Source organism: Podarcis liolepis (assembly GCF_965112155.1).
Source record: "Podarcis liolepis genome assembly, chromosome: Z".
In the NCBI taxonomy this organism is placed as follows: domain Eukaryota; kingdom Metazoa; phylum Chordata; class Lepidosauria; order Squamata; family Lacertidae; genus Podarcis; species Podarcis liolepis.
In genome coordinates, this window is record NC_139570.1 from 37769309 (window position 1) to 37790927 (window position 21619).

At 47.4% G+C, this 21619-nt stretch overlaps 1 protein-coding gene across 9 annotated transcripts in view; it reads left to right on the top strand.

Moving 5' to 3' along the window:
* Positions 1-662: 662 nt before the first annotated feature.
* The window catches only part of ADAMTS13 (ADAM metallopeptidase with thrombospondin type 1 motif 13), a 45894-nt gene continuing 24937 nt past the window's right edge, over positions 663-21619 (top strand). The window contains exons 1-13 of one of the 9 annotated variants that reach the window (XR_014521519.1): positions 663-859; positions 2334-2400; positions 2840-3123; positions 4167-4308; positions 4880-5019; positions 6209-6292; positions 10099-10223; positions 10957-11103; positions 15347-15481; positions 17520-17670; positions 18199-18303; positions 18594-18745; positions 19279-19342. Coding sequence is in view for 7 of the 9 variants with exons in the window: in XM_083485495.1 (XP_083341621.1) it covers positions 785-859; positions 2334-2400; positions 2840-3123; positions 4167-4308; positions 4880-5019; positions 6209-6292; positions 10099-10223; positions 10957-11103; positions 15347-15481; positions 17520-17670; positions 18199-18303; positions 18594-18745; positions 19279-19342 (1671 nt within the window). In the remaining 2 variants the exon portion in view is untranslated. The other 8 variants (XR_014521520.1, XM_083485495.1, XM_083485494.1 and 5 more) reach the window with 8 other exon arrangements.

Below are 21619 nucleotides of genomic sequence, written 5' to 3' on the forward strand. Positions count from 1 at the left end.
TGGAGCATGATTGGGTGGTTCCTGCCAACCAATCATACTGCTGCATTGTTCTTGGACCAATCAGACTGCTGCATTCTGAATCCTATTCTTCTAGGACCAATCAGACTGCTGCAATTTGGATCCTATTGTTCTAGGACCAATCAGACTGCTGCCGTTTGGATCCTATTCAACTCAGTACATAACAGAAAAATTAGGAAAAAATGCTTGCAAAAATGTTTACACTAGTCAAAACTGCAGAGAAATATGTGTTTTAATACAAGAAATTGACACCACAGTGCCGTAGAATTTTTGTGAGGGTTTTTAAAAGTTTGCAAACTGCTTCATAAATATGGAGAATTGATTAAAGATTGGAAAAATGAGAAACTGAAATGACCAAAATTGACAAGAGCCTTCCATCCCTGGTTGACACAAACCGGGAATCTGCTTGAAAGTAGAACAAATGCCTCTTCCACCCCCCTGCACTCCTGGGCTTCTCTTTTCTGTCTTGTTTTGCTGTGTGTGCATTTTCAAAATAACCCATCCCAAAGCTCCTATTTCCATCACTGATTGTTTGGCTGAGGTCAGTCTGTGCAAACATTGCACAAGCCTTCCTCCGCCCTTCAGCTCCTTTGGCAGAGCCCCCAGCTGCAGCAGAAAAATACCCTTTCCCCTGAAATGCCCCACCTCACTTGTTTAAACTCTCTGCCGTTTGTTGATTCTGCTCCATGACACGAAAAGGCCAAAAGGAAGCCCAGAGTTTCTCACTTGCTCCGAGGTGTACATTGTAGATCCTGCTGGTATCATCATGACCCTAAATACCTGGGTGGTATTTTGTGCAGTGTTCCCCTTGGGAGTTTGCTGGCTGTCAAGAACCCAACGGGTAAGTTTGACCTGTAGAAAACAGGGCTGCAAGGGAAAGAGTTCATTTCCTCCTGCAAAAGAAATACTTGATGGAGTTGATCCAGCTCTTTAAATAAAACTGTGGGGTAGTTCAGTGGTAAACCTCCATTAATTTGCCCTCCTCAGCTTTGAGCCTGCTCTCTGCTCCCGCATCTCTATGAATGGCACCATCTAGTCAGCAGTTTTTGTGTGGCTAGTTTCATGCATGGAAAGAAGCACTCAGTCAGATACTAGGTTGAAAAAATATATAAGCCCAGATCATTGCAGTGAGTGAAGGGGGAATGTATTGCTGTAGTGTTGTCTCTGAACAAGACACTTAAAATTTATTTATTATGGTACTTGGACCTCTTTAACCACAGACTTGTCAGAGCAGCTTACAAAGATAAACACTAAGATGGCCCCAGCCCTCAAGTATCACAATCTAAAAACACACACAGCACACAAGGAAAAAAACAAGAGGGTGGGAGGAGTAGAAAGTTCAAGCACAAGTCCTTTCAACTGCAGTTTTTATTTACAGCCAATGTCAGCAGAGGTTCTGGCACACTCTCCAATACTCCTCAGATGAAAATAGGGACATTTCTCCCCACCTCCCAAGTGACCCTCCTCAAATCCCCATTCCACCCCCCCCCCCAGCATTTCCTATCAGAAGAAGGGTGGGTGCCATCACCACTTCACCAATGGGACACAGCACACATGCCTTCCACCTTCCTGGAAAAAAACACCTTAATCTTTATTTGATTTTATTCTTTGGTAGATTTACAAAAAGAAAAATACACCAAAAATATCAAAGATTTGCAAGGGATTATGGGGGGGGGGTTAAATAAACCTTTTACAAGTGACACAAGCTTACTTAGAATGTTAGGGGTGCCTTTTGGGGTAAAGGCTCCTGACACTTGGCTCCTTTTAGAGCTGGGCTATTTTTTTGTTAAGGGTCCTGGCTATTTAGTTTCCATGTCAACACGGTATCTGTATTTGACCTCTTTAGTTACACAAAGGCCTGTTCACAAAGGTAGCCGCTAAGGAGACAACTGTCAGATAATATAGGGACATGCCAGACCAGTCCCTATCCTCTTGACAATTATAGGTTCCCAAGTCCTGCTTTAAAATCATAATCAATGACACACAAACTAGCCATCTCTTAAGCAGCACACACACATCTTTCATTCCAAATATGTGACTACACTTTCTTGCTTTTAAAAATGGCCCTCAAATACACCCAACTTAGGAGGGTGGGTAGGGATTGGGACCCTCCGTACTGCAGTTTCGTCAGGCAGGCTGTCATCTGAAGAAGGCCCCTCTGGTTTACCCCTCATAGTACCCAGGTTCCCTGTCTGCATTGGAGGGGGTGCTCTATCATCCAACTCCACTTCTTCAAAGGGCATCCCATCAAGCCAAGAGTCAGGTCCACGCATTCATAGTTTCTGACTCTCTCCCTGCCCTCTCGCCCCTTGCAGACGTTTCTGGATTCTTTGGAAACTCATGACACTTCCTCATATTTTGGCACCAATTCAGTTTTTGAAGGTAAGAAGTTAACTACTACCCTGCTTTTGATTTAGCAAGCCCAGTCTGGGTTCAAATAGGTTGTCTGCTCTGCAATTGCAGGGGGGAAGCCTTCTATTGGCTACCAACTTTGTAACCTGGGTTTGGAGGGAGGAGGGGATGCTGTGTGTGCGTGTGTGTGTGTGCGCGTGCGTGTGTATGATTATTAAAATTTGTATACCACCCTATACACATGGGTCTCAGGACAGTTCACAGGATAAAATCACAACAAAATACACAATCAAAATGAAACAAAAACAACCAAATAGCACCCCCCCCCTCACACACACACATTGTAAAAGAGCATTTGAATGTCAATCAGCCAAAGACCTGGTTAAAGAATCACTGCACTTGTTTGAATTCTTCATCAATATCTATTGCTTTTATTAACGCCAGGTGTTTCCACTCCCAATTTCCACAGTGCCAGAGTTCAAAGTGGTATACCTGACTTGCTCCTGTGAAGAGGGCCATGCTGGACGGACATCTTGCAAAACCCAACTTTGCTTATTCAGAGCCTCAGGGGAAGTCTTTGCCTTCAAATTCCCAGAGGACCAAGCCCTCTTTTCCACATCCTTCGTGAGCAACCGAAGGCTGAGCTCATCCGGCAGTTTGCTACGCCGTTTCTGGGGCAACTGTTTTGCTGGGGGACAGGTCCTCAGTCCTCCAGGTGCAGAAGGCCAAGTGACATATTGTGAAGGGCAGCTGGTGAGTTTAGTCTCAGAATGTTTTAGAAAGCAAAGATCCCCCACGAGGCAGGCAAATATCACATTTCTGCAAGTATCTAAATACATCAGCTTGAGCTCCAAGATTGGCAGGGGAGCCGCTGTTGGTGATGTTGGCTTTGGGGGTTATCAAGTTGGTGCTGACCTGGGACAGGGCCTTCTCAGTGGTGGTTCTTTGTGAAAAGCATCTGGCTGATACTGTTTCTGGCAACTTTGAAATTATTAGCTGTGAGGATATGTGATTGTTTCTATATATTTTACATTTTTTTTAACATCATTAATTGAGAGGTATTACCATACTTTTTGGGGTGGGGGTGAGTGGGTTTTTTTTTTTAATAATAATTTTTATTAATTTTCCAAACATATAATAAGACAAATAACAAAACAAAACCATACAAGACATACAAACAAATAAACATGTATAATTTCTTAAACTTATTTTCATAAACCTTCTTTCCCGGACTTCCCCACACCTCCCTTTTTCTGCATCCTTATGTTAACCCTTTCTCAGCAACCCTTCGTTCAATTGGTTCGCTCATTTTCGTTATGCATTCTTTAAAATTATAGTTTACAGCTGCAATTCTCTATTTCTTATAACCATAACATCTCAGCTATCAGGGGGGGGGGTGAGTGGGTTTTTGGTTTGCCAGCCTGGGCTTCTTTGACAGCAAGGGAAGAATATAAATCTAATTTAATAATCATAATCATATCACATAATTAAACTATGGAACTCATTCCCAGAGTAGGCAATGATGGCTACCAGTTCGGATGGTTTAAAAGAGGGCTGGAGAAACTCACAGAGGATAAGGCTTTCAGTGGCTACTAGCCATGATGGCTAGGCTCTGCCTCCACAGCCGAGGCAACAATACTTCCGAATACCAGTTGCTAGAGACTGCCCCAGTGTTTTTGTGCTCAGGCCTGCTTGTGAGTTTCCTGCAGGCCACTGTCAGAGGCGGGTGCTGGAGTAGATGGGTCCTTGGCTTGATCCAGGAGATTCTTCTTTCTTATGTTTTTACCTCCTCCTAGCAAGGATTTGTCATTGTCCATGGTGCTAAAATTCACATTAAGCCAGTTAGAAGACAAGACCAAGGGCTGCTGATGGGCCCACTCCTTCCCAAACCTCACGTCATCTTAAGGACTCAACAGAACAACAAAACAACACAGACAGGTAGGCATTTTTGTCAGAACCTTGTCAAGAACCAGGGGGTCTGGTCTGCGTGTCAGTCTATGTTGTTCAGAGTAGGAATGGGGAAGAAATTCAGTACAGTAAACTTGAACCTACCTGTCCTCTGAAACAATATGCAAATCAAATTGCAGACACCCCCTGAAATTCGCAATGCAGGTCTCCAGCCAAGTAATACTTTTAAAAATGTATATAGTATGTATGGAATACTTTAGCGATAATGACATCCATAGATCTGAAGGCAGCCCTGTTTAGGGAAGCTTTTAATATTTGATGAATTATTGTATTTTAATATTTTGCTGGAAGCCTCCCAGAGTGGCTGGGAAAACCCAGCCAGATGGGCGGGGGTATAAATAAATTATTATTATTATTATTATTATTATTATTATTATTATTATTAAACTGGATTATATCAGAGAAAACTGTAAACAATGTGTATATTAGGCGAACAAAGGAAGCAGCATCATATCGGCTCTGAGCACTGGTCCAAATAGCTCAGTACTATTTACTGGCTTGGCAGAAGCTCTTGAGGGATTCAGTCTGTGTGCTATTGCAGGGCGGAGGTTCCCGTCCCGATACCGCAGAGGGACTGAAGGGGACGTGAAACACTTGGAGCTTTTGGTTGTCGTGGGCCCAGATGTCTTTCAGTTCCACAAAGAAGATACCGAGAGGTACATCCTCACCAACGTGAACATTGTGAGTTGCTCTCTGGCTGTATGCAGGTGTTCTCTCTCTCTCTCTCTCTCTCTCTCTCTCTCTCTCTCTCTCTCTCTCTCCCTCTCTCCCCCCTTCTTTTCCTGATCCAGTGGCAGTTTGTATCTTTTATGTGATGCTACACTAAAAAATTTTAAAAGGTCCTGCTGGATCAGGCGAAAAGCTTATCTAAGAGCAGGATTCTCAGATCCCAAGGGCTAGCCTGATGCCCTAACAAGAAGTTTGCAAGCAGGGCATGAACGCACTAGTAGCTAGAGCACAAAAAATAGGTGTGACGCAATGATATCTATACATCAATAACATCTAGCAAACTCTGCCAACATCCTGATAGCGCTGGAGGTTTGCTTCCTCCCCTCCACCCACAGTAAAACCCTTGCTTCATCAGACCAAATGTTTGTTTTATTTTAGCACTCTGTTTCACTTCCATGGTGGCCAGCCATGGGCTTCCAAAAAGCCAAGCCTCCTCCTTTGCTCTTCCTCCTTTCCCCCCAGCAACTGGAATCCAGAGATAGTCTGCCCCTGGATCTGGAGGTTCCATTCAGTTAAGCATGTATTGGGTTTAATACATTTTATGTTACAATGCATGTTCTACCCAATCATATAAGCGTTGGTAGACAAACGTTCTAATGGCAAGTAAGTGCATGCACTTTCAACTGTCAACTATCAACTGTCAACTGTCAACTGTCAACTGTCAACGGTCAGTTCATGCTTGGCATTATTATCGTCCAGTCAGTTTGGTTCTTGTGTTCCTATGAGTGAGCTATTGTCACTGACAAATGTTGAATAAACTTAGTTGAGGAACTTGTACTGCCTTGGGCTTCTGACTTTTTCCGAGCATGTAACAGCGTTTCTGAGACTGTTTTAGCTCTCACATTTATTGCAACAGAGAATGCAAAAAACCAGTGTTTAAAAGGTGGCCCTTTCCTTCCAAAGCTTCACAGAACAAGTTGAAATGGCTTGTGTTCTGCACTGTAATTCATCTACAGCTGTTGATATGCTCATAGCTTTGTCTTAAACCAGGGACTTGTAGCCCTCCATGTAAAGTTAGATTAAAACTTCCATCTATGAGGGTTGGCTATGCTGGGGCTGATGGGAGCTGTAGTCCTACAATATCTAAGAGAGCCACATGTTCCCCACCCTTGCCTTAAGCTTTCTTTCTTTTTCTCAACAGGGAGCAGAGCTTCTTCGAGATGTGTCACTGGGAGCACAGTTCAGGGTTCACCTAGTCCAAATGATTGTCCTCACTGAACCTGAGGTATAAATAAATGAAGACCGTGTCGGCTCTAGGCATGGGCAATATATTGATTAATCACCCGAAAATGGTTTTGAAACCTGCATCACAGTGACAAATTCACGATTTTAGGCAAGGCAATATACTGTGAAAGCCAGCAGGTGTCACCAGTGTTTCATGCATGGCCTCCTCAGTCCTCAGCTCTCCTCAGAGAGCCATGCAAGGCCACCTGAGGCCTCCTCCCTCCCTCCCTCCACTGCCCAGCCATCCCCATAGATACGGGAGTGGTCACTCACTCGCTCGCCCACCTGCGCACTTGCCTGCCAGCGCCATCCCTTCTCCAGCCAAACAAGTGGGCTGCCTCCTCCTTTCTGCCTCACACTTGGCGCTGGGAAGCGGAGGCATGGCCGAGTCCTTTGAGCCCCTGAGGAGGCAGCACGCAGGGAGCAGCGGCAAGAGCAGTGCTAGCTCCTCTTCCTCACCTCCAGGCCCAGGCCTTCATGGTGGTTTGGTGGTAGCGGCGGTGCCCATTTCCCCTCAAGCGGCTGCCCGAAAGATGGAGGTTGTGGGACTGGTTGTGGCGCTGGCACCATGAGGCGCAGCATGAAGCAGTGAGGTCCATGGGGAAGACTAGAAGGGAACCAGCGCGTCTGCTTGGGGGCAGTGAGAGGTGCTGAGGCGAGATGATACTATCGGTATATGCTGTCCTATCAGTGCAGATAGAAACTACAATGTGGTACAAAGGAGGAATGGCTGTGGAGCGCTAGTTGACTACTGTACTGAGATAGTTCAAACCGCTTTGAAGTCCTCCTTCCTCTTCATTTTCAGACATCATTTTATATATATATATATATATATATATATTTGTTTTCGTAGATTTTCACGGGTACAGGAATGCAGGTTTTGGTGTCCTCGGGTGTCTTCCCGTGTAAAAGTTGGGGTGTCTAGGCGACGTTTCGACGAGGTCTCACTCGTCATCTTCAGGCTGGTGCTTTCGGCTTCTTGTTACTGGAACAGAGCGGGATCTCAGTGTTTGAGTTCCTATAAATACTGTAGAGGGGTGTGGTGTATTGCCTCAAAAGTTCTGGGCAGAGGGGAAGTTCCCAGGCTAGTGTTCTTTTCTTCTTTTGTTCCTTAATTACTTGAGGGATATCTTGAGTGATTTTTTGAGTGATATTCTGAGTACCACTTAGGTGGGTCATTAGGTGTGGATTAGTTGCTAAAGCCTTCGTGTCTTGACCTCTTGAATTTGTGAAGAGTTTTTCTGGGAAGATGGCTGTACTGCACTTAGTTGTGCTTTGGCTTGGCTTCGTGTATAGGGGCGAGCTGTGGTTTTGTGCCCTGTGCCAGCCAGATCTGTGTAGGGATTGCAGGGGGGTGCAGCATCCGGAGTTGCCACTATGGTTTGGTTACTGGATGGTGTCTGTAATTTATCTGTGGAGAGGGTCTGGGTTTGGGTCTGGTGTGGTTGATTGGTGGTGGCGTTCTGTGTGTCTCTGGATCTGGTGTCGGTTTTTGTGGGGAGGGCTAATTTCCAGATGTCTGGCAGGCGGGACGTGTCGTCACGCTTGTTCATGTTGTGAGGGTGTTTCTCTATCTCGATGGCTTCCATGATTATTCTCTTGTGGTGATGTTCCATGTTAAAGAGCAATTTGGAATCTGCAAAATTAATTTCGTGTCCTGTTTCTTTCATGTGTTGGAAAAGAGAGGAAGATTTTTCTTCTTTTTTGACGGCATTCTTGTGTTCTGCGATACGTGCATTTATTCGTCTGTTTGTTTGTCCAATGTACGTGGCTGGGCAGACTTTGCAGGGTATTTCATAGACCCCTTGGTTTTCCAACTGGATTTTATCTTTGGGGTTTCTGAGGATATTGGCTATTTTTTGGTTGGTGCAAAAGGCTGTTTTGATATTGTGTTTATGGAGGATTTTGCTAATTTTATCTGTAGTGCCCTTGATATAAGGAAGGAGGGCCATGCCATTGTTTTCTTCCGTGTCTTGGTTTTTGGGGGGTGTTTCTTTTTGGATTAGCTTCTTAACCCTGTTTTGCTGGTATCCATTGGCGATTAACACATTTGAGAGATTCTGTAACTCAGTTGTCAAGTGGTCTTTGTCAGCCAGGCGTTTGGTTCTGGAGATGAGGGTCTTGGCTACGGAGTTTATTTGTGCAGGGTGGTGGTGTGATTGAGCATGTAAGTAGCGGTTGGTGTGTGTTTTTTTCCGGTAGATAGTGTGTCCTAGGGAGCCATCAGGTTTTTTGTAGATTAGGACGTCAAGGAAGGGAAGCTGGTTGTTGGCTTCTATTTCCATAGTGAATTGTATTTTGGGGTGTAGGCTGTTGAGATGTGTGAGGAAGCTATCTAGTTTTTCTTTCCCGTGTGGCCAAATTACAAAGGTGTCGTCAACATATCTGAGCCAAAGTTTGGGTTTGTGTTCTGACTTGTCTAAAGCATTGGTTTCAAAGTGTTCCATGTACAGATTTGCGATGACCGGTGAGAGGGGTGATCCCATAGGTGCTCCTTCTATCTGTTTGTATCTTTGTCCATTGTGGATGAAGTACGTGTTGGTTAGGCAGTGGTTGGTCAGGTCCAGGATGTATTCGGGGGGATTGTATTTGTTTTGAATGGCTGTCAAGGCTTCATTAATGGGCACTTGTGTGAAGAGAGATACAACATCGAAGCTCACAAGTAGGTCATCGGGATGTAGGTTTTGCTTCTTTATTGTTTCTATGAACTGGAAGGAGTTTGTAACGTGTGAAGAGATGGATTCTGCATAGGGCATAACAAGAAGCCGAAAGCACCAGCCTGAAGATGACGAGTGAGACCTCGTCGAAACGTCGCCTAGACACCCCAACTTTTACACGGGAAGACACCCGAGGACACCAAAACCTGCATATATATATATATATATATATATATATATATATCACAATGTGGAACGCTCTGCCTCATGAGACCAGGGCCCTGCAGGATCTGATTTCTTTCTGCAGGGCCTGTAAGACAGAGTTGTTCCGCCTGGCCTTTGGCTTGGAGCCAATTTGATTCCCTCCCTCTCTTTTTTCTTTTCTTTTCCTTCTCCTCCTGCGAGGAGAAGGAAATAATTTTATTAATATTAAAATATTAATATTTTAATGTTTCAATATTTTAATGTTGTATTTTAATTTTGTTTTTAAGTTGTAATCATTCAACTTGTTTTTATTATTGCTTGTAAGCCGCTCTAAGCCCGGCCTTGGCTGGGGAGGGCGGGGTATAAATAAAAATTATTATTATTATTAATGTTTGGCTGGTGATACATCACAATGTTGAAAAGCAGATATCACCCAGCCCTAGTCAGCTCCAGGTTTTAGTTGACCCTGACGCATGACACCCTCCGTAGGGACCTCTCGCACAGTGAGTCCGTCTCCTAAATGCATCAGGTTCTAGGGACTTTTATCAGTAGCGTGCCCTACTGGGAACCTCCTGGCCTATTAACCTCATATGGATCTGTGTACACTCAGATCCAGAACCCTCATCACGCAGGAACAAACTAGCACTTAGATTACAATATTAAAGTGAGCCGTGGGCCAAGCTAGGATCAATAACTCGTGAATGGTAAATGAAATGAATCCAACTCACGAATGACGTCCCTAATTGGGTGGTTGTTGGCCATTGGGATGGGTAGGGGGAGGCAAGGAGCCCAAACAGTAGATGGAGCCCCAGTCCATGACAAGCAGAGCCATAGCCGTTGAGAACCAGAGACAACTAATTCTCGTTTGTGCCCATCCTCCTCCCTGCTGAGTTTTACAAGGGCACCCCTGAGACTAAAGTGGCCTCAGTGAACACCCTCTCTCTAGGAAGGCATCAACATCTCTACCAACATCACTTCCTCAATCATCAGCATTTGCACATGGGCTGGGAAAGTCAACCCTGAGAATGATTCGGATCCTCACCATGCAGATCTAGTTCTGTACGTGACCAGGTAAATTAAGCTCTCTCTCCTTTCTTTGAGTGATGTGTAATGGAAGGTGGACCATAGGCCCAGTGTGTTCCAAGTTTTGCTTGCCTGAACCTCTCCCGTGAGCACATGGTCCCTACATGGATGGCGTGAGAGCACCCAGTGCTGGAACTTAGCAGTTCAGTAGGTCTTACAATGCCCATGGAACTGCAAAGCAGCTCTTGATAGCCTTGTCCAGGGATAGAAAAAACTGTGGCCCTCCAGACTCTTAAGTCCCATCAGCCCCAGCCAATACAGCTAGTGGAAAGGGGATAATGGGAATCGTAGTCCAACAGCATGGGGAGAGCCACTGGTTTCCTATCTCTCCATCTGCCCGGGCTCCTTGAGACAACATATTTACTGAGCAATTGCCCTGATCTGCTTGCACAAAACTTACACAGAGGTTAGACAATGCCTGTCTTTATTGAACATCCATCTTGATTTGCTTGCAGGAAGTTTATATGTCTTTCCATTAGTCATTTCTTAATGCTGCACTTTTCAATGCATCCCCCCCCCCCACTTTCCTAACTTCAAAAAAGTCAAACTTTGTTTAAAAGTAGATTTGTTGCACTAGGGCAACAGAGTTCTTTAATCCCACTTTAATTGTGCACAACCTAAATTTTCCAGTATGCACTTGCACTCCCACAAAACACATTCTGGAGGAGCTCCCCCCCCCCAATTGTTCTAGTGTTCTTCCTCTTTACCTGTTTTGCTTTAGATTTGACCTGGAATTACCTGATGGAAACAAGCAAGTGCGTGGTGTCACTCAGCTGGGCGGGGCCTGTTCCAGTTCATGGAGCTGCATCATCACCGAGGACACTGGATTTGGTCTGGGAGTTACCATTGCCCACGAGATCGGTCACAGGTCAGTGGGCAAGGAATTAATCTCATCATTGTTATTTATTGAACTTGTATACAACCCTTCATCCGAAGATCACAGGGCCAGTGGCTTAGCGTGGGGGGTGCAGGGGGGCCGGCCGCACCGGGTGCAACATCTGGGGGTTAGGGGTGCAAATCCACGGTTTAGGAGGCGCAAACCCACGGGTTAGGGGGCGCAAATTACTTGCCTTGCCCCGGGTGCTGACAACCCATGCTATTCCACTGGCACCCAGCCTCCGCCAGAGTGCTTGGCCTCCTTCTGAGGACATGAAGTTGCACATGAATCGTGCCTGTGATGTCGGGGCCCCTCAATCTTGGGGGCAACCCCCTCAATCTGCCGGGCCCCCTCAATCTTGTGGGCAACCTGGTGCCTCGGCTCAAGGAGGGGTCAACACTTGGCTAGTGAGGGATGTTGCATGAAGAGAGATCCAAGGAACAGAAAGAGTGGCCTGGGGGTGAGGAATACCAGCTTGAGGAAAGATTACTCAACAAGTTTAAACATAGGGAGCAAAGTACAGCAGGAGCAAAGTTCAACCCCACTATCAGGTGTGCCCTAAACCATGAGTAAGAAATCACATCACAGAGAAGCAACTGGGAACAGGTATCCAGGGCTGGGCGCAGCAAGGGAGAAGCTCTTTCAAGTCGTAAGCAAGTGTCTCAGGCACTGTCCCCAACTTAATCAGCCTTTGCAAAACACTTTTTAAAGACACTGACTTCTACAAAAGTAAACTCTGCTTAGAAATGCAAACATACCAGAGAACGAGCAAATGGGCTCTGCAACAAAATGGTACAGCACAGAGTGCTCCTGTACCCAGTTGGCTGGGCAGCCATGCCCTCCATTCCACTCTTGAATGAAGAGAGGGTGCACTTTTTGCAAAGAGTTTCATTCTATCTATCTGCTTTTATTTATTTGAATGTTTTCAGACCACCTTTTAGAGCAACACTCTTGCAAGGAAGGCAGCTTACGGCAAACACAAAATGCAATATTACATTTCGATTAAAAACAAAAACAAATCAAGAACCAGTCAAACCAGGTCCCTTAACTAACCCACAGGCTAGCAAAGGGCCATTGTAGTGAATGAAAACAAACTTAATATTAGATAAAAGCCAGCAACAACACAAAACTAAAACAAAAGTTTCAGGCCAGTTGCCCTATTAAATCTTTCAAGGACAAAGATCCTGGAAATGTGTGGTTTTTATATAAAAAGTCCAGCTGCACTGATGGCAGACATATGCAAATAACTTGAAAGGGTGTGTCACAAGCATGGAGCCACCACCAATAAGGTCCCAGTTCTCATGCCCCTGCCTCACAGAGCTACAATTCCAGTGTGGTTTAATAGTTGATCCCTCTTCACAGGGAACTCAGGGAACTGTAGCTCTGTGAAGGGAATAGGAGGTCATCTCAGTGGCATAGCGTGCACGGGGGGCCGGCCGCACCGGGCGCAACACCTGGGGGTTAAGGTTAGGGGGCGCAAATCCACGAGTTAGGGGGCGCAAATCCACGGGTTAGGGGGCGCAAATTACTTGCCTTGCCCCGGGTGCTGACAACCCACGCTACGCCACTGCACAGGGCAGTTCACAACATTAAAAAGACCAAATGAAAACACAAAATGCATGATCAAAAACAAATCAATACCCCCCCCTTTCATAAATGCACTGAAAAGGCCATAGAATGTTTAATCAGCCAAAGGCCTGGTTTTAGAGAAATGTTTTTGCCCGGTGCCTAAAGATATGTAATGAAGGCTGGAAGTCCTCTTGTGTTTTGAGGGAACATACAGAGCTAAGGGCAGATCCCCGGCATACATTTAAAGCGCATCCAAAACACATTTAAAACACATGACTTTGCTCAAAGAATCTTGGCAGCTGTTGTTTGCTGAGGGTGCCTGGAAATGTAGCTCTGCAAGGAATAAACTGCTTTGTGCTTTGTGGTTTGTATACAGCCTCTGATATTTTTTCTATGTGACTCCTGGGCATAGCTGTCAACCTTCCCTTTTTTTGCGGGAAATTCCCTTATTTCAGCACCATTTCCCACTGCTTCCTGCTGCTATCCCGGATTGTTAGATATCCCGTAGACTGTCCCTGGGACAGGTAATGCTGCTGATCCCTTATTTTCAAATCCGAAAGTTGACAGCTATGCTTCTGGGTGCTTTTATTTCACTTTTCTAATTTAAAACCATGCAATACAATTCAAACAGCAAAGAATGTGTTATCTATTGAAGTTTTCACCCTGGCCACCAGGGGTATTGTGTACGTATATACCGTAGTTTTCACTCAGGTCCACGTCAGTTAATTTAGGCGGGAAACCCTGGGTTGTTGTTACAATGTTGACAGCCGGCTGCTTATAAAAGCAGGCCGACTGCTATGTCCACCTACAACTTAATAGAATGAACACTTTATTTTAATATATGGTGTGAATACAGTCAGAGTGCATGATCTGTCTTCAACCTGGAAAAACTGGGGGTTGGGGGGGGAGTTACAAGCATCTGTCTGTACCCACCTACATATCCAGCACTCACATGTATTCATACACACATTACAGAGAGATTTGGGCTCTTTTGCTGGAGTTATAACGTTTGTCCATTTACGAATATGTGTTTTACCCTTAAACCTATACCCATAGAAGTTCTTGCACAAAGGAATAAAGCTTGGTTTGTTATATGAAATGAAAGTGACAGAATATATATCTGTATTTTGCGCCCCATAGGACGCACCGGCCCATAAGGCGCACCTAGTTTTTTTGGGGGGAAATAAAGAAAAAAAAGTTATTCCCCCCCCCCCAGGTGCGGGGCTGGGGCGGGGGAAGCCCGAGCTTCCCCCAACCCCAGCCCCCAGAACAGGCTGCTCTGTGCAAGCCGTGGGAGCCCTCCCGTGGCTTGCGCGGAGCTACCCGAAGCCCCGGCGCAACTGCCCAGCGCGCCGGGGCTTCAGGATAAGAGGCAGCTCTGCGCAAGCCGGGGGAGGGCTCCCGTGGCTTGTGTGGAGCTACCCGAAGCCCCGGCGCGACTGACCAGCGCGCCGGGGCTTCGGGATAAGAGGCAGCTCTGCGCAAGCTGCAGGAACCCTCCTGCGGCTTGCGCAGAGCTACCCGGACCCCTCCCGTGGCTTGCACAGAGCTACACAAAGACCCGACGTGACTGCCCAGCGCGCCGGGGCTTCGGGATAAGAGGTGGCTCTGCGCAAGCTGCGGGAGCCCTCCCGCGGCTTGCACGGAGCTACCTGAAGCCCCGGCGCGACTGCTGAGTGCGTCGCAGCTTCGGGATAAGAGGCAGCTCTGTGCAAGCTGGGGGAGGGCTCCTGCGGCTTACGCAGTTTCCTGAAGCCTGGAGAGCGAGAGGGGTCGGTGCACACCAACCCCTCTCGCTCTCCAGGCTTCAGCGAAAGCCTGCATTCGCCCCATAGGACGCACACACATTTCCCCATCCTTTTTGGAGGGGGGAAAGTGCGTCCTATAGGGTGAAAAATACGGTAAATGCTACAGCAAAATTACTATTCAGCTGGCAGCAAATTATTTCATATGTCCACACCTTGATCTGAAGAGTAAAAGATTCCCCAATTGTTTTTAAAAACCTAGAAAAGTGAGAATTTTGCTATAGAACTCACACTGAAAGTAAAGCAGAGAGCAAGGCGGGGGGGGGGGAGTACACCCAACCTTAAAGCAAAGCAGGCATGGGAGTGCTGAGTAAGCTCTTTGCTGTTGGAGCTATGAGAGCTATCTAACTTGAAAATCTAGGGAATTTTAAATTCACCAAAGCCCTCTAGTGGAGAAGGGGGGGGGCTTGAGATGAACAATTCCTAAATTTCCAGAGTTATTGTGCTATTGATCTTATCTCAGTTTCTTGCCTGCTTCCCACTCTCTGTGTTTTGCTTAAAACAAAAGGTTGAAAGAATATGTTCCAAGTAAGCAATTGACTAAACCTGCCCATCCTTTTTTTCTACCTGCTGCCTTAAAATTATCTCACCATTAACTTGATGCCATTCATTCCGGTGTTGAACAGACTTTAGTGGCAACTGGCGTCAGGATGTCTTCCTGCCTGGCTTTTAGAATATGTTTGTGATAAGGCTGGTACAAGGGTCAAGCAAGGTTCATGCCATGATTTGCAGTAATAAACCACAGAATTTAAGTTCAGATTCATTCTCTCATTCTCTCTTTCTCTTTCTCACACACATACACACACACACCTATTCACACTTCCTACCTTTCATTCCTTCCCTTTTTATTTTCATTGCAGCTTTGGGATCCAGCATGACGGAGAAGGGAACCGATGTGCAGGCGATGGGCACATCATGGGCTCTGAAGGTGGCCACAACAGTGTGGATTTGACCTGGTCCGCCTGTAGCAGAGAGCAGTTCTTAGCCTTTGTCAGGTAAAAGGGCCAAGGGGCCCTTCGGACCATGTCTTTTGCAACCTCTTGGGCAGTGGTGGATCGGTGTTCCTTGGGACTGGTAGGAGCACAACAGTAGGGAGAGCCAGCCAGCATTAGGCAGAGCCAACTAATTTTTGTTTTCCCCCCATAATCCGCCCTGCTGAGTGCTCCCACCCCCTGGAATGATTGTAAGTAAGAAGGCAGGCAGGTGGGATATGCCGGAGGGTGGGGGAGACTGAGATTGGCAGGGCTGTGCCCTGCTCACCACCTAATGGACCATCCTTCACTTGGTCCTGGGCACACAGTTAATGGGAACAAAACACCAGGCAAGAGAAGTCACATACACTTTTTATAGATCATTTTAAGAATGGGATTCTGGGATCACATCAGTCTATATACAGGAAGACCACCACTAGCGCTGTGGTCTAAACCACTGAGCCTCTTGGGCTTGCCGATCAGAAGGTTGGCGGTTTGAATCTGCGTGACGGCGTGAGCTCCCGTTGCTTTGTCCCAGCTTCTGCCATCCTAGCAGTTCAAAAGCATACCAGCGCGAGCAGATAAATAGGTACCACTGTGGCAGGAAGGTAAATGGCGTTTCTGTGTGCTCTGGCACTTGTCATGGTGTCCTGTTACGCCAGAAGCGGTTTAGTCATGCTGGCCCCATGACCCGGAAAGCTGTTGGTGTACAAACACTGGTTCCCTCGGCCTGAAGCGAGATGAGTGCCACAACCCCATAGTCGTCTTTGACTGGACTTAACTGTCCAGGGGTCCTTTACCTATAGACATGGAGAAGTTACAGTGGTACCTCTGGTTACGTACTTAATTCATTCCGGAGGTCTGTTCTTAACATGAAACTGTTCTTAACCTGAAGCACCACTTTAGCTAATGGGGCCTCCCACTGCTGCTGCGCTGCCGCGCGATTTCTGTTCTCATCCTGAAGCAAAGTTCTTAACCCGAGGTACTATTTCTGGGTTGGCGGAGTCTGTAACCTGAAGCATATGTAACCTGAAGCGTATGTAACCCGAGGTACCGCTGTATTTCAGGATCTGTTCTCCACAGGGTGTGGGGAAATAAAACTGGGTAAATATCTCCTGCTATAAGGGAATCTTCCTTTTCCATCCTTTTTTTATTATTACTATAATCTTATTACCTCATCAATAGCAAAGCCCCAGGGCAAGTTAATGATTCATATAGAAGCAGTGCCGGAGCTTCATGCTCTGGCAGGGGGGGGGGCGGAGAGCAGGCGGGGGCGGGGCTGGCACGCGTCCTGGGGGTGGGGCACACCGCCTGCAGGGGCATGGCGCCCAGCGTGGGCGGGGGGAGGGGCAGCCGCGATGACACCCTGCAGGGATCGCACTGCCACGGACAGTGTGCTCCCCCCGCACTATACCCCGCCAGTGTATAGAAGTCAGTGGAAGCCACTGAAAGCTGAGTCAGCCTTCAATTTCATAGCCCCACTTCCTTCATCTGCAAATACTAAACTGCACTCCCTGAGAGCTCAGCCAGCTCCTATCTGAATAGCCCATCCCACTTCATCTGCATATTATAAACAGCCTCTCCCGGAGTGGCTTTGCTCAGCCCCATAGAACTCAATGACAGCCGGTGAGAGCTGAGGTAAGACTTATCTGCATAGTTATCTCCTAGCTACATGACCCCGCCCAGAGTGGCTCGACCATTAAGCGGACTGAGGTGATTGAAGCCCCCAAAGTCAATATCCCAGGTTGATTTCAGCAAGATTCATGCAAATTGGTGCAGATACAGGGACCGCTTTTCCACCAGTGGTGGAGGTAACAGGGCGGGCAGAGAAGCAGGTACAGCAGCAACCAGGCAACACTTTCCATTCTGCTTCAAGCAGCAAAACGGGCCACACCACTCCTGACTCCACCTCTTCTATCTGCATAGCCCTGCCCTAGCATCTGGACTATGATGGAACCCATTGGTTTTTTTAAGAGATCACTGGTGGGCTACACATTTAATAACAGTTGGCACTCCTTGAAGCTAATCCACAAGCAATTTTTCTGTCTTGGTTTTTCCCCAGTACAGGCCAAGCAAGCTGCACAAATGACTTGCCAGACCTCAAGGATAATATCCCAGGAGGGAAGCCAGGCCTTTATTATGGGGTGGATGAGCAGTGCAAAACGGCCTTTGGGGGCGGAGCTACAGCTTGCACTTTCTCCAGGCACGACATTGTATGTATTACATTTACCTGCTGGATCATGCTGATATTACATGCAAATAATCATAGCATTTCCAATTCAGTTACGTATTACATTTTTCTCTTATCTTTTCTTCAAAAAGCTCAAGGTGTCATACATTCCACTTCTCCCTTTGCGCCGGTCCCCCCCATATTTTATCCTTGCAACAGTTCTGTGGTGTAGGACAGGCTGAGAGATGGTAAGAGGCCCAAGATCAGCCAGTGAGCTTTGTGGCTGAGAAGGGGATTTGAACCCTGGTCTTCCAGATCCTAATCTGACACACCACCACACTGGCTCTCAGATTCACTTTGTGTTTTGGCATGTTCAAAGCATGTCATGTACGTTATCTTTGTCATATTGGACAACAGCCCAGTAAGGTAGGCCAGTGTTGTGGCAGTGTGCTGAGGCTGTGGGAGTGGTTTCCCTTACACTCCCCACTCCCATGTTTTCCCTAAGTCAAATAAATAATAACCAATAAAGCAGCAGGTCACCTATCTTCCTCCTCCCTTCTCCTATTTCTAGGATATGTGCAAAGTTCTTTCTTGCCACACTAATCCAGCTGACCAATCCAGCTGCACTCGGATCCTCATTCCCCTCCTGGATGGCACTGAATGTGGAATCAATAAGGTAAATGGGTCTTCTGATTTGAAACAGCAGTAGAATGGGGATGAAGACAATGTGGCCCTCTAGATGTCTAGCTCCCTGAATGTCGGCCAGGCTGCCTTGAACTGATGGGAGTCCCATCAGTCTAAGGAACCTGTAGCCCTCCAGATGTTGTGGTCATGGTTGATGGGAATTGAGAGTTCAGCTACATGCATTTTGCTTAGCTTCTCTGTGGCCCTTCTGGGTTCACACCTCCATGGCCTTAGTTGTGCTGCAGTTCTGGTGCTTGATGGCCGTGCTGTTCTCAATTCCAGTGGTGCTCCAAAGGTCGCTGTAGATCTTTGGAAGAACTGATTCCTATTGCAGCGGTCCATGGGAAGTGGTCTACCTGGACCGCATTTACTGCCTGCTCCCGGAGCTGTGGTGGGGGAATCGTGGCCAGGCGGCGACAGTGCAACAACCCCAGGTGAGTAAGTCCTTGTTAGGGCAGCGTTTTTGGGGGGGACTGTGTTCAAAGGGAGCCATAGAACCTGGGAGAGAGTTGGATGCAGGTGGACTGAGGATGGTGGGGCAAAGCTCCATTCACCCCAGTGGGACAGCCTCTGCGGCACTTAATTGAAACGAGATGAGTAAATGTCTGCTTAGTAGCGCAGTGCATATTCATAGGTCCTTCCATGACTCCTGGGCAAAGCTGCTTGTCGGCCAGGTGTGTCCCGGGTCTGTGCTGACCAGCATCTTGTCTATGCTCAGAGAGCAGCTTCACTTCAGAAACAGAGATCTGATGGGTCACACACCATGCATTTAAAGCATTTTTCACTCACCCAATGCAAAGAATCCTGGGGACTGTATTCCCTCCCTCATGGAGCTACAATTCCCAGCACCCTTAAGAAACTACAGTTCCCAGGATTGGGGTCAGGACTTGCTTTAAATGTACAGTGCGGGTGTGATTAAGATCCTCTCTCCTCCTGCCACATATACAAAGGTGTCCTTTCCTTCCAGACCTGCTTTTGGTGGACGTCAGTGTGAGGGAGAAGACTTGCAAGCAGAGATGTGTAATGAACAGGTAGGCAGGCAGCCATTTTTGCTTCTGTCCTCTGTTTAGAAAGCCCTGGCAGTTTTTCCTTTTGTAAATAGTAGGACACTCTTCATATACATAGGCTCTGTGGTGTCTTCCATGATTCCTTACATGTGGAACGTACCAGTTATGCCAGTTTTTGGAAAATCACAGGAGGGGAGAACGCTGTTGCACTTAGATCCCACTAGCGTGCTTCCCATAAGCATCTGGTTGGCCGCTGTGGAGAACAGGATGCTGGACTAAATAAGCAACTGGTCTGATCCAGCAGGCTCTTCTTACATTGGTGAGGAGTCTAGTTCAGCATCCACAGATGTGGACCTCTAATTCCTAGTTTTGTGTCAAGTTTCTAGTCCTCAAGTTGTAGAGAAAATCTCAGGTGCACAGAAAGCTGCCTGATACCAAGTCAGACCATTGGTCCAGCTAACTCCTTATTGTCCATACACTGTTAGGTAGCAATTCTCCAGGGTTTCAGGCAAAAGCCTTTCCCAGTTCTACCTGACTGTCCACCCCCGAGCTGTACAGCTCTTCCCAATGGAGCATGTATAGAGGTTGCAATAATAATGATGATAATGATAATGATGATGATAATAATAATAATAATAATAATAGTAGTAGTAATAATAATAATAATAATAATAATAATATATAACCTGCCCATCTGGCTGGGTTTCCCCAGCCACTCTGGGCGGCTTCCAACAAAATATTAAAATAAAATATTCTATTAAACATTAAAAGCTTCCCTAAACAGAGAAAGAACACGCTCCAGATAGTAATGGATGGTCTTAAGGTAGAAAAAGGCTACATAAGGGAATTGCATGGATGTGGTCCCTTGCATACAGGACGCGGGTGGTGCTGTGGTGTAAACCACTGAGCCTAGGGCTTTCCGATCAGAAGGTCAGCGGTTCAAATCCCAGTGACAGGGTGAGCTCCTGTTGTTCAGTCTCAGCTCCTGCCAACCTAGCAGTTCGAAAGCACATCAAAATATAAAAATAGGTACTGCTCCAGCGGGAAGGTAAACGGCGTTTCCATGCTGTCAGAGCTGCTTGAAGATCCTAGCTCACAGAGGATCACGCTAGCCAGCGATCATTAAGTAAAAGTCTTTATTGAGTTACAGTTTCCATTCTCAAGCTGCTGCGTGCAACTCTACGTCTAGTAGCTAGATCGGCGAAGCTCCGTCTGAGTCTCCGCCCCGTGTGCACCAACTTAATATCCTAGCCCGGCTCCACCTTTTCCGCCTGACTGTCCTCCTCTGGGTCCCTCTACCCCCCGGGGTCTCTTCCTTCCGGGATTCTTCTGACGCTGACCCCCCAGACCCTCCTGTCTCCTTGCGCCGGGCTTTAGGACCTGGCTCCCTTTCCGGGCTGCTTACTGCGCCGCCTTCCTCTGCATTTGAACTTGGCGCGCGCGCCCAACCTTCCACTTTCCGCTTAACCGTTTCTTCGCTCCCCGATGGAGGTGTGGCCACTCCTGACTCGTGCCCTCCCTCCTGTGGTGAGCTGCCAGCGCTTGCCCCCTGGCTCCCTTCCTCTTCCCTGCTCTCTGGCGGTGACGCTGGTCCCGATTTCCAACTGCTCTCCTCTGAGTCCCCTCTGGCTCTATCTTCCTGGGGTGCCCCCCTAGACTCCCCCCTTGCCCTGGCCACTGGTGCTCCTTTCTGTGAATCCTCTGATTCACTGGAAAGACTCGGAGATCTCGGGTCGTCGTCATCACTCATCTTTTCTTCTGCCTCCTCCCCTTCGCTCTCTGTTTCCTCCCTTGCCCTTGCCTCTGCTCCTAAACCCCTGACATCCATCCCCCCTCAAAGCCCCCCATTCCCCCCTCCCCTCCTTCCGGTGCTGGAGCTGGGTGCTGCTGTTGCAAAGGGACGAACGTCGGATATCGTTCGCTTCCCGTGGCGGGCCTCCATCTGAAGTCTCCCGGGTCTTCCTCCCTGCTCTCGTCGACGACGGTCACCTCCGCTTCCATCTCTGTGCCGCCGTGCTCGAAACCAGGGTCGTCCCCGAAAACGTCCATGTCCGTCTCTCCCTCACTTCCTCCTGGCGGCGTTGCTCGTCCTGGGCATTCCAGCCACTTTCTGCGGAACTGCTCCTCTGGTCTATCGTCCCACCAATACGAGGGTTCTGAGGCAGATCCCGAGGGTGACCCCTCCGGGGAACGGACGTCTCGTGTCGGGTCCTCGTCCGAGTCGAACCCCCGGAACGTGCTGGCCGAAAGCGTGGGCGTGAAAAGCCAGTCGTTGAAAAAGTCTGCTGGCATTGGTCTATG